The sequence below is a fragment of the Mauremys mutica genome, chromosome 16 (genome assembly GCF_020497125.1).
Source record: "Mauremys mutica isolate MM-2020 ecotype Southern chromosome 16, ASM2049712v1, whole genome shotgun sequence".
NCBI classification, from domain to species: Eukaryota; Metazoa; Chordata; order Testudines; family Geoemydidae; genus Mauremys; species Mauremys mutica.
Genome location: NC_059087.1, coordinates 4,912,493 through 4,925,740, shown reverse-complemented (window position 1 = coordinate 4,925,740; position 13,248 = coordinate 4,912,493). Strand labels below are relative to the sequence as shown.

The following is a 13,248-nucleotide window of genomic DNA, read 5'->3' as shown; positions in this document are numbered from 1 at the left end:
CTCTGAAACACGGTTTTGAGTCTTTCAAGCCATCACAATATCTTGGTAGATTTGTTACTAGGGATTCACTGGGTGCATTGCAAATGGCCCCACACCCAGCAGTCCTTATTCAGCCAACACGTCCTTGGGCTCCAGTAGGACTTTTGCCTGAGCAAAGACTTCAGGCTTTGTGCCAATTCTTGCCCCAGGTTGGTGGTGTGATCTCCACACTTTGGGAGAGGTTAGGTGTCACTCCTTTCTGTTCCTGCTGCACGGTTCTATTTGCCTGGTCCATCTAGCTTCACCTCCTTGGAAAAGGCCCGCGGGCCGGACTGTACCAGTTCCACAGAGCCCAGCATGGGGCATGGCACCATTTAGCTCAACTGAGGACAATCTGAATTCACCCCCCGCATATCCACGCGCACCTTCCTGAGGGCCAGATCGTGGGCTGCCTTGCGTGACCTCCCAGGCGAGTAAGGGGGTCACTCCCGTGCACCAGCTACTTGGATTGTGGGAAGCAGGAAGAACAGTCTCTGTGGGACCAACGGGGAGGAGGAGGTGGGAAGTGGGTGGAGAGTGTGCGGAGCTTGGCTCCCCTCATCCCATTGTACCAGCTACAGTTGCTTTGACGGCCTCCTGGGTGATGCACGCCACACCTGGTGTAGACCTGGCACAGGGTCCTTCACCCCAGGAGTAGTGGGAACCCGGGAGACAGATTCTGAGTCACTCACACTGCCTGCACCCCCCCCCCAAAGAAAGCCACTCATTTTTTATCAGCTCCAGGCTCAGCCTACTGCAGAGTGGCTGGACCAAATGCCAGGGGGCAAACTCCCATTTTCTTTTGCATTATAAAAACTATTTGGGGTCTATGACAGACTCCTCTCCCCCACCCTTAACTGGGTATTTTACCCTGTTATTCCTATCCTGCCTTGTCCCCTGTTTATGATACCCATTTTGTAATACGTCAGTACTAAATTGCGGATTTGTGTGGGTCACCCCGAGACCATCAAATCTGCCTTTAAACTCACATTTCATTAGGGATTTTTTTAAAATAACTTCTGTGGGAGACTAAGTCAGTGCAGTTAACAATCTCCATCCTCTGAGAGAGCACAAGAAGAATTCAGCAACCAAACGCAACAATAACAAAGACATCAGCGTTACATCAATCAGTCTTAGATAATCTCCCAGGCAGAGAGGAAAACTGCTGAGAGTTAACTTAATGATACAGCAAAGCAAGGCTGCACGCTGGCTGGCCATGACTGTAAAACACTGATGTCCTGCGTTAACCGTCGGGGAGAGGCACTAGAAAGGGTTGGCTTTCGTGGATTTGACAGTCTTGCTCCAGGGTGCCCAAATTGCTAACCAAAAACAACCCAGACCCCTAGTGAGAAGGGCCAAAACAGAGGCAATCTGGGGTCACCCAATGGAGTCTCGCTGTGGCTAGCAGGACCACAGCCCACCAAAATTGAACAGCAGCCAGCCGATTCGTCTCTCCTGGTACGGTAACGCCTCTTGAAAGAGGCTGTAGCAGCACTGCACAATCCACACCTAAGCCCAGTCCACCTGGAGCCGCCGGGGGCAGGGATTTCTGAAGGGACAAGTGGCTTTGAGCACCACACTACTGGTGGCCCAGCTTGAGGCAGTTTCAAGGGACCTGATTTTAAGAAAGGGCCGAGCGCTTGTCCCTTTTCGTGGCATTTCAGCATGTGCTTGACGCTAACCACGTGCTTTATACATAGCAGCAAAGATTCCAAAGCCAGACGGGACCACTGTGATCCTGACCTCCTGGCTAACACAGGCCAGAGACCTGCCCCACAATAATCCCTAGAGCAGATCGTTTAGGAAACAGCCCATCTTGATTTTAAAATGACCAGTGATAGAGAGTCCCCCAGGATCCTTTATGTGCTCTGCAGATCAGAGAGGAACAGAAGCACGTGCTTCAGATTAAACACGTGCTGAAGTTCTCTGCTGAATCGGGACTTTAAGTTCTCTGGACCTCGCTTCCCTTTTGTAAAACAGGGATAATAATATTTCCTTTCTATAGGTCACTTTCTCGATCCCGTCTGCTTAGCCTGCAGGCTCTTCAGGAGTCTGACTGTGTGTTTAGATAGCGCCTAGAATAACGGGGCCCTGGATTTGGGCCGCTCAGCTACACCCCAAAACCAAATAAACAATGAATAACGTCGCTGGCTGGGGCTCCTACAGGAACACAAATCACAAAGAATAAGGTTTGCACTTGAAAACCGTCGGCGGGCTCGTGGACGATTTGCAAACAGAGAGAGGAGGTCAGTTCCTTTTGAATATCGCTCACACTGGATAATTTAACCAGCCCCATTCGCTCTCGTATCTTGAGAAATCGTGAAAAGGGCAAGTCGTTTGAGAACAAGTTATCCCCTCTCCTCCCCTCCCCTCCCCCGTTGCAAAAAAATGTTCTGGTTCAGACTGAGATGTGAATGTGGAGTCAGATTAGCGTGACCAGATGTCCCAATTTTATAGGGACAGTCCCGATTTTTGGATCTTTTTCTTATATAGGCACCTATTACCCCCCCACTCCCTGTCCCGATATTTCACACTTGCTGTCTGGTCACCCTAAGTCAGATCACTTTGTTTTTTGTCAGGCCCAGCTCCCCCTGTTCCTACCACAAAAGAGGCCATTCCACAAAAGCGCTCACTCCTCCAAATAAGAATATATCTGCTTTCAAAATGCAGTAAATCCCCTCACCCATGCTGGGAGAGGCCAATCTTTCGGCTACAAATTAGACTGTTTCAGAGCAAATGCTATTGCTTAGGGCATGCAGGACAGCGTAACAGAAAAACATTACACTGCCAGTCTGCTCACTGCTGCTGGTTGACTCACAAAGCATGTTTCTCCTTGGGCGCAATGATTTTGCGGATCTCCATCTTCTGTTCCTGTTGACATGGAGAAATTATTTACTGAGTTAATATTTTACAGGGAAAGAGCTCTTCCCTCACTCTGCCTCTAAAGCCCCCGGAGGGACAATAGCAACACTGCCCTGAGGATGTAAAAGATGACAGTATGACTTGGCTAGAGCGATAAAGAGCTGCTGCTGTGCTCAGCGCAGGGAAGGTCTGAAAGGGACGGAGCAATAGCTTATGGGACGAGCCATAGAACACAGTGAGGGCAGCACAAGGAAGAACAGTTTTCATGCACTTATGCAATTAGCTGTGGAACTTTTTGCCATAAGATATAATTGAGTCAAAAACATCAGTAGGATTCATTGAAGGCACAGTCATTTATATGGCTAACAATAGTATCCAAAGTGAAATAATACAGTTATTTGTTACAAAAGAAGACTTTTGGAAGGGTTATAAACCCTCATGCTCCAGGGCATAAGACAACCTCTCATGGGGGGTCAGGAAGAAACTTCTCTGTGAAAAGGTTATTAGGTTAGTTCCTTCTGCAGGATTTCTTGCACCTGCCTCTAAAGCAGGTATTGCTGGCCAGTGCGGCTAACAGGATACTGGACTTAATGGACCGCTGGCCTGATCTAGTCTGGTAATTTTTATGTTCTAATGCAGCTCCAGAAGAAAATACATCCAGGATTCTTTCATGTCCATGGATTCTGATGATATCTGAAAGACTCACAGCTAGCAAACTGCATGGCACTCAGTTTACATGCCTCTGAAGGATGACTGGCTAAGCTGACCCTGTGAGGAATTGAACCTATAACTACAGGGAGTCTAGTCTCATGCCTAGAACTGGTCACTCCTAGGATTAGAAGAGACCATGTTTCCCTGGTAGGCTTTACCTTACCAATCCTTGCTCAGATCAAGTCCATGAGAAGTCTATTTCAAATACATTCCAAGATTTTCTATGATTTCAGTATCGAAACGCTGAGCTCAGTTTAATTCTATGGAACCCATTTGACATGTCATTGCAATAGTTGTAGCTGATACAGCATGATAGAGTTTCCAGAGAGGCACTCGACACATTCACTTACATCAACCAATGCCCATCCCCTCGTTCTCCTTTGCACAATGGTTCTTGAGTAAGTTCGTTCATTAGAGCAATTTATTTAAACGTCTTTATCCCACTGAGTTAAAAAAAAAAAGCACACACAACAAAATCTATGCACTAATGATACAAAACATTTTGTTCTGCTGGTTAAAAATCAAACAGTATTCCATGTTTATTCTGGGCTTCCTATTCATCTGACTGGGCTAGAATGTATCCAAGCAACTAGTAGATTAGCTACCATGTAGCTATGTTGTACAGCCTAACGGAGGAAAGCAAATTACACACCTATAATTGATGTAATACATCTACTTACATCCTCTCTCTCCCCCTGGCTTGAATCATCTGCTGACATGTTTTTTTTCTGTTTATTTAGACATGGCGTGTGTATTTTTCATACAGCTAGGCCCGTGGGTCGTTGAGATGAGGCTATTCAGCATGTTGAGTGCAAGCTGGTTGGCTGCTCAGTTGGATTTGCAGCTGGTGAACTAAGAAAGTGAGGCCACAGCCCTGTGTGCTCAGCAGCAAAATAAGTAGAGTTTGGAGCAGCGGGGAGAGGGAAACCTTTGTCTTCCCAAAATGAGTTTGCTGGTGGTTTTTGCAATTGTAATCTTAGCCCTAGGAGATGGCACGGGATGCACAGCAAAGTGATTTCGGCAACCACACATTGGGCCATTGCTTCTGCTCTGCAGGAACCCAAGCACTCCTGCCCTCCCCAGACTGTAGTTAGCACCAATTCTGTTCTGGACACCTGGCCAGCAGGAAGTGGACTGACTCCACTGACTCTCCTCCCACAGGCAGTATAATGACTTTTAGTCACTCAGCCAGGATCAGGCTCACAACCTGGAGGTGGAGAGCTCGGTAGCCTATTCCCAATGCCCGGAGACATCCGCTCCCTTCAAGTGTATTTAAGACAAATTATTCCTTATAGGAGCTCTGCGAGTCACCTTGGATCCGTAACAGATGCCAGGTGTTGGGGAAAGCCCCAGCCAGACATCGTACGGGGCAGGGGTAAAACTGAGGCCTGTGCAGAGAACCAACCTAACACTTTTACACTGCTTAACGCCCCCAAACCAGGCTAAAGTAAGCGGGAACCTCATGTTGGCCTACTGCACAGGGCTGGATTTCAGCGCTGGACTCCCCAGGGGTAGTGTCACGATGGCCACCTCTAGGCTTGGCCAAACAGGAGTTCAGCCAGTCGGCCTGTGAGCAGGGCCAGCTCCAGGCACCAGTTTATCAAGCAGGTGCTTGGGGCGGCAACTCCGGAGCAGGGCGGCACTTTCAGGTATTCGGTGGCAATTTGGCGGAGAGTCCCTGACTCCCGCTCGGAGCGAAGGACCTCCTGCTGAATTGCCGCAGATCGCGATTACGATTGCGGCTTCTTTTTTTTTTTGGCTGCTTGGGGCGGCAAAACCCCTGGAGCCGGCCCTGCCTGTGAGTGCGCCTTTGCTCTCCTTAGCGTGCAGGGGTGAAATCTTCAGTCAGAGATATGCGGGGGGGATTATTATAAATCCCACCCTGCTCCTGACTGAACACAGATGGTGCCTCACTGGCTGTGCACAGGGGACATGGTCGAGCTGAATTTTTGATATATATAAACAAACAGCTTTAAAAGTCGGACGAGCGAAACCAATTTACAGACAACAGCAAAGGCCGGTGACATTAATGGGCACTCTGAGCGCTCCCATAACAGGCTGTCAAGTGTCATTTCTCACTTTACGAGTCACCACCGAGTTACTGGGCGAGTGTAAACACCAGGGCCAAGGAAGATTATATTTTTAAAAAGTGCTCTTGACCCTCAGATTCAGACCAGGGCTCAGGTATGTTGGTTAATGCTGTAAATAGCCCGCGAAGGCTCGTGAATGCCAGCGTGTTTGCCACTGAGGCCTCAAGGAAAGCTGAGATTTGGGAAATCAGTCTGTGTGCAGACAGTTCTGCTGACAAGGAGTGAAATTCATTGCACCTGCACAAAGCCAGAGGCACCTGGCGTGTACTTGTGCACAGGATGCAAAGACCTGGCTAAGTATCGCTATCCTCCTTTTATACATGAGGAAACTGAGAGGAAGTTATTTGCCTGGGTAGCCATGTGAGTCAGTGAAGGAGCCAAAAAGAACCCAGGAGTCTGGACCTGGAGCCCTGTTGGGGACATGAAATCCAGACACATCCTGCCCTTGTTGACTGGAGTGGGGGAGTCTCCCAAGTGCTGTTTTCCAGGGAGCCCTGGGAATGATGGGAGATTTCGGGGCCCCTTCTTTAGACATGGCATTGACCACTGAGGAGGCTCCAGGTCTCGCTGAGAGTCACTGCAGTTGTGGTGTGCGTGGTTCAGCCCTGGGCGAGGCAAGTTAGGGGGCCCTTTGCCTAGCACACCTCCAACAACTGGCCTCGGCTAATCCAGACACAAGCAGCATGTTCCCACGAAGTCCCCGGGAATGCCCGGAGAACGTGGCCACTGCCGCCCCATGCTTCCATGTCAGCGAGCTGTGGGACCCCGGCACTCACAGGCTGCGATCGACGCAGAGTGGGGCAGCTATTGTTAGAGACGCTTGGCACTTCCACAGCTCCTGCCTCCTGGGGATCTCCGAGGGCTTTGCAAGCATCAATAAACTAAATCTCACAGCGCCTTCTGCTGTCTAGTAAAGTACAGGCATCATCATCCCATTTCACAGATGGGAGAGGCTCAGGCACGGAGAGAGCGGTCACCCAATTTTCCCAGCTCCAGAGATTCCAGGGGAGTTACTCAAGATTTACATTGCTAATCTGGCCCGAAGTGATTTATCCAAAACAGCTGGGACTAGAACCTGGATTCCTGACTCCCCGTCCCCTTCTATAACCATTAGGCCCCACTCTCTGACCACTGTCACTAGGACTGAAGCTAAGGTTGTGTGCTGAGCCACCGGATCATTGCACTGGGTAACCAGGCACTGTGCTAAATAAAACACGAATTGCTCAGAATCCAAGCAAATAAATTATTTCCATCTGGAATGCGGATGCAAATATATTTTAAATTGCCACCTGCTTTCATCCAAATATATTTTGCAATCTGATTTCTCCCTGCTTGCTGTTTTCTTTTCTTTGGTCTTTTTTTTTATTATTATTATTTTTGCATTTACTTATTCTCTTGTGTCTGTTTATTTTTCTGGGAAGGGTTCAAAGGGGAAAGGGATCATTGGCGAAGTGGAAGGACAATCTGCATCAAAACCCACGAAAGTGGCCAGAAGGAAATCGAGGCCTTTGATTCAGCCATACTGCTCATCCGGAACCCGTACAAAGCCCTGATGGCTGAATTCAATCGGAAGTACGGCGGTCACATCGGCTTCGCTTCTCACGCACATTGGAAAGGCAAAGGTAGGCAAGTTACCGCGATACTTTTTGTACCAGTGTCACTCGCTGGTTTGGGTTGGCGGGAAAACCCCACCCATTCGGAACAAGTCTCAGTGTTTTGTGTCAGCATTTTCAAAATGAAACGTGTCGATTGTTTGGATTGAAACGACTGTTTGTTCTGAAAGGGCCTTCAAACGTGCACAGTAACTTGTATGCAGGCTGAGATATGCAAGCCCCTGCCCTCTAGTAGCCGGGGGGATGAAGAAAAGACTAAGGCTAACATACACTATGCGCCTTTTGCGTGTGTTTTTCAGAGCTGTGCTACAGAACAGTTGACAGTTGGGTACAGTACATGAGGGCAGAGGACATGACAGGATTGCAAGGGAACTAATGACTTCTCATGGCCAGCAGCTTAATGTATAATAATAGTATTTGCCCTTACTTAGTACAGAGGCATAATCAGCCCCCTATTACAGATTTCTATATTAAGGCACAGACCTCTGAGGTGACCAGCCCACAGCAGGTGGTCGGCCTGTGACCGACCTGGGACTAGAATCCAGCAGTAGAGTTAAGTGACATTTTTAGACAAAACTTTTTTTCAGTAAAAAAATGCAGATTTGGGGACACCAAAACTCTTTGTGTATTTGTGCCGGTTCCACTCACTGGTTTGGGTTGAGAAAAAAAATCCAACACTCAAAAAGTCCTATGATTTTGTTTCAACATTTTCAAAATGAAATGTTTTGATTTTTTTTGATTGAAACAACTTTTTGTTCTGAAATTTGCATCAAATTTCTTTTAATGCGTTAAGACACATTTTAAAATAACGCTTGATGTAGAAATGAAACATTTCACTTCAGGATTTCATTCGACCCTGAATGATTTCTCTCTCAAACTTTTTGATTCACTGAAAATTTCAAAACCATTTATGTTCGGTTCAATTTTTTCCCTCACTTTTCGGAACTACCAGCAAACTGAAAAATCCACTATTCTCCCAGGTCTTTCTCTCCTGGAGTTCTGAGTTCCATTCCACGGCTTTTAGCACAAGATCAGAGACTTTGTGCTCATATTTTGCACAGAGGGGAATTTCACCAACAGAGCAAACTCAAAGGGGGATTAGAGCTGGAGAAAGGGAATTCAGCCTTTAATCTGGGCAAACATTCAAAGAAAAGATGTTTTGCCCAGCTCTGGTGCATAGAGTTTGGTTGGTTTGGCTGGCAGCGGCAGACAGAGAGGATGCTGGGACTGATTGTCCCTATCTTCTTTTAACTCATCGTACAATCGAGATAACACCCATTGGGCTGCAGCAGGCTTGGAACAGCAGCTTTCGCAGCTGGTTCTCAAACACCCATCAGAGCCATTTACTCCTCCTCCATTTGGAACATTATCCCTTAAACAGTGGTGTTAGCGGAGGGTGACACCGTCACTCCCATTGGACTATTCAGTTCAGCCTTCCTATGAGCTGAGCTAAAACAGGAAACAGAGAATGCCCCAGCAAGGGCTGCCTTTCCCTGTGGTGTTAAACCAAAACAAGTAGCTTATTAAGGCAAAAGCACCTTCATCCAGGTACCCTCCAGTGCTTCTGCACAAGCCCAGCCTGACTGCAATACTTTACCAACCCGTGGGACTTAAATGCTTGTAAGAGCCCATTGGGAGGCCTCGCTTTCCCAGATAAGCTCCAACGTGGCCCTGAATCTCTGCTTGGTGGAATGAAGGAGAAATCCTCCAGGGTTTCCCCCTCTGAAGCCAGAGCTGCTCTCAGAAAGGGGCCTGGCCTTCTAGCAGAAATCGCTATCATCAGAGCATTGCTTCAGGATGATGCCGTAAAATACCTGGCCCTGACACGTGTTCCGACTTGACGAGCTTTCCCTCTGAGTGCCTGGACATTCCACGTAGGAGCCCCAGCAGGAGGGAATCCTCCCTCTAGACAAATCAGTCGCAGCCTTTTAATTCTGCACACCCAGCTGCTCTGGAGAAAGCACCTTTCCCATCCATGCACAGACACATATTGTGGATGCTTGTTAATTATAGCAATTTACAAATTGCTGTTGTGAAATTGACTTCATTGGAAAGAGTTAAAATATTTAGCTTGATTGAACATCTGCTACCCTTAATTCAGAGTTTATTTAAGGGGATCTCTTTTTGTGTTGTTGGTATGTGCCTGGATTTCATTATTGCCACGTGCACTGAAATGCACTCTCTCTCTCTCTCCTTCTTGCAATGCCACCAATACCAGAGATATGCCCAGAGCAAAACCCCAGTGCTGACTGCAAACCAAACTTGGGGAAAGATTCTGCCTTTTTCAACCCAGCTCTGAGCACAAGGTGGTGCGTCGGGGGCACCGTCCCAGGAGGAACTGCTTCCCCATTGGCTCTGGGGCAGTAGCGATTTGCTGTTAATTTAGGCCAGTAACAAATCACAAGCCCGTTTCACACCAGCTCAGCTGTGCCCGGGAGGTGGAAGGAGTGGAGCCTCTTTCCGCCCACTCCTCTCCCATTTGTGCCAGTGGGGAGCAGCTGGGGTTGGTGTGTCTTGGAAGCAAGGCCTGGGTAGCCCAGGCAGGTGTGTAAGGGGGGTTGTGCTCTGCCATAGCCCTCCCTGCGGGCACATGAACCAAGTCACTATCTAGCCCTCAGTCTGGGGCAGTTCATAGCCCATCTTGTGCTTCCCTCTGGGGTTAAATTTTAGCAGTTTAGGCCCCTCTCTAGGACTGATGTGAAGGCTGAGGGAATACAGGCATGAGAGGTGCTGAGTCTTTCTTTGGAGTATGTGTCTACCTGCCCTGGTCCCTGTGCTGAGGGTGCTGACAGCAGTGCTGTCTGGAACAGCGAGCGGTAGGGTTTTTGGATATCCATCCAGGCAGCCCCATCTGCTGCTCTCCTTCAAATGACTGTCAGAGATAGCAGGCTGGATTTTATTTTCAATTATCCAGAGCTACTCCACTGAAGTCACTGGGGTTCTCTTGGACTTACATCCATGCAAGTGAGATCAGAATCACACCAATCTATACTTGATGGCTCCTTAAAAAGGATACAGGACAAAGGCAATTGTCCATTTCTCCATCTGCTGTTGATGTTTAGGGGACAAAATTCCTGCAAAGCCCTGCCCAGTTTGTGTAGCTAAGGGAAGGGTAAATGTCAATAGGTGGCCAGGCAGGCCATTCCCCGATCTGCACTAATGGGGTCATTTGCAGGTTTCACTATGCACACGTGAGCAGGTTTTCAGGTCCAGTGAGCACGTGCATATTTTCATGCCTCCCACCACTGTACCAACACCTGAAACCTTTTCCTTTAACATACTGGTCTGGGACAGCCAACAGCTCCAGATATTCTCTGTGTAAGTTTGTGCCAGTTGGGTAAAGTGCTCAGCATGATTCACCAATTGCAGTAGCAATAATTATGCTGCACAGAGAATGTGGAGAGAGGAAACCTCGGAGAAGCTTATCTGAGGTGTTAGAACAATCAACACACAAAGCTGAGGAGAAGGTGGGAAAAATCTGTCCACAAATATTCTCTCCAACACAAAAACTAAATTAGATTTGGATTTAAGTCAAAATATACCACCATGTGCTCTAAATAAGACACATATTTTTAACAGCGAGGGTAACTAACTGGTGGAACAACTTGCCAAGGGATGCGGTGAAGTCCCCATCATCACTCCATGTCTTTACCTCAAGAACGGATGGCTTTCTAAAGAGTACACAATGGATCGATGACAAGATGTGGGTCTGATGCAGGAAATAGAGGGCGAAATCATTCGCTGGTGTTAGGCAGGAAGTCAGATTGGGTGATCACAGTGGTCTCTTCTGGCCTGGAAATCTGTGAAACTATAGAACTGCAAACCTTTCAAGTTCACTTTCCATGAACATTCAAGCACTTTATCTTTACCAGCATGAATACTCACAAAGAGCAACATTTCCTAGTGGACTGTCCTGTTTGTGGAATTTGCGACTAGCACTGTGTTGCTTAGGTACAGGACTCATCCCAGCAGAGGACAAAACCAGAATTCATAGTGAATAGTCAACGCAGTGCAAACCAGATGCACTATATCCATCTGCAGAGGGGGCGGCACGCAGTGCCTCGGCATTACTTAAGCCCTTGTTTGAGGGCTGAAGTGGGAAATAAGTGGCCTCTGCCCATTCTGAATATTTGCAGTAAACTCTTAACAAATAACCTGCAGAGCAAAAATTATTCTCTGCAAAAATTCACTGATAAATCTGAACAGAGAATCAATAGAACAATGGTGCAAACTGAAAAGAAGGCAAAATTTGTCATAGGAATTATCTACTGGGAATCATTAGCTCAGCTCAGCCCACTCCTGGATACCTGTCCCAAAGCATTCCCCATTCAATGAGGGACTAGCCAAGCAGTCGCACTGCTGATTGCAAGTGCCAGAGTACAAGTGAGCCCAGTAAAAATGGGAAAATATGTCTTAGTGCCCTAGCAGGTTTAGAAACACAGGACCTAATATTGCAGAGTTATGGTTCTGTCAATAACTATGAAACAGTGCAGCGAAGAAAGGCTGCTTTCATTGCAATTGGCATTCATGTGTGTTCTATTAATCTCTGCTCAGGATTGCTGCAGTGGAAAGGAGAGAGGCAGAGAGGGAATTGGAGTAGGGGCACTAGCGCAGATTTTTCTTTTTTACTACATGTGATTTTTTTCCCCTCAGGGTTGAGGGGGGAAAGACTGGTGGGAAATATACCAGCTAGTTCTCCAAACTATTCTAACTGCAGAATCAGCCAAGGTCGGCTGTAGGCGTGTTTGGGGCCATGCGCTTTTGTGGTCTAATCAGGGCCGGCTCCAGACCCCAGCGCGCCAAGCGCGCGCTTGGGGCGGCATTTTGCTGGCGGGGCGGCAGCCTGCTCCAGTGGACCTTCCGCAGTGATGCCTGCGGCTGCTCCACCGGAGCCGCAGACCAGCGAACCCTCCACAGCTGCGGGAGGTCTACTGGAGCCGCGGGACCAGCGGACCCTCCGCAGTCATGCGTGCGGGAGGTCCGCTGGTCCCGCGGCTCCGGTGCACCTCCCGTAGGCATGACTGCTTGGGGCGGCCAAATTCCTAGAGCCACCCCTGGGTCCAATTCTCACTTGGCAGCTCACATTCCAGCCCACCTTCCTCTCCAGCAATGGAATGAGAGTGGTGAAATTTTGCCCCCGCACTCCCCCGGATCTCCTGCTTGGTACCATTAGGTCCCCATAAATTATACAGCTGACCACTGAGGAGGGGGCTGTGGGTTGGGGTGCAGGGGGCAGTGTGAGGGTTCCGGCTGGGGGTGCAGACTCTGGGATGAGCAGTTTGGGGTGTAGGAGGGTGCTTCAGGCTGGGACTGAGGGGTTCAGAGGACGGGAGGGGACCAGGGCTGGGGAAGGGGGTTGGGCCATGGGAGTGGGTCAGGGGCGCAGGCTTACCCCAAGCAGCTCCCGGAAGCAGTGGAATGTTCTCTCTCCATCTCCAACATGGAGGCGAGGCCACACAGCTCTGTGTGCTGCCCGTCCGCAGACGCCAGCCAACAGCTCCCACTGGCTGTGGTTCCTGACCAATGGGAGCTGCGGAGTCGGCACTTGGGGCGGGGACAGCATGCAGAGTCACTGGCTGCCCATACACGATGGAGCCAAAAGGGGGACATGCCACTGCTTTTGGGAGCCGTGTGGGGACATGGCAGGGAGGGAGCCTGCCTTAGTTCTGCTGCACCACCAACCGGACTTTTAGCGGCCTGGTCAGAGGTGCTGACTGGAGCTGCCAGGAGTTCCCTACACAGGCCTCTCTTTTATATACCCCAAGCCTGATTTTCACATGACCTACAGGTCACACCAACTCCATTTTCCCCACCTGGGGAGGTGAGTGGCTCTTGTCACAGGTGGGGCTGAAGTCCATCTCCCCTTGCGGGGCCTGCCACTCTGGTCAATCACCAAAGCACAAGCCTTTACCACATGAAAGGAGTAACTCCATATGTTGGTAGCAGTGGTAGGG

At 48.9% G+C, this 13,248-nt stretch overlaps 1 protein-coding gene across 1 annotated transcript in view; it reads left to right on the top strand.

Annotated features, from left to right (window-relative positions):
* Nucleotides 1-13,248, top strand: part of WSCD2 (WSC domain containing 2) — a 134,716-nt gene that overhangs the window by 114,310 nt on the left and 7,158 nt on the right. Inside the window, exon 8 of the mRNA XM_044990187.1 lies at nt 7,103-7,303. Within this exon, the coding sequence (XP_044846122.1) occupies nt 7,103-7,303 (201 nt within the window). The remainder of the gene's footprint in view (nt 1-7,102; nt 7,304-13,248) is intronic.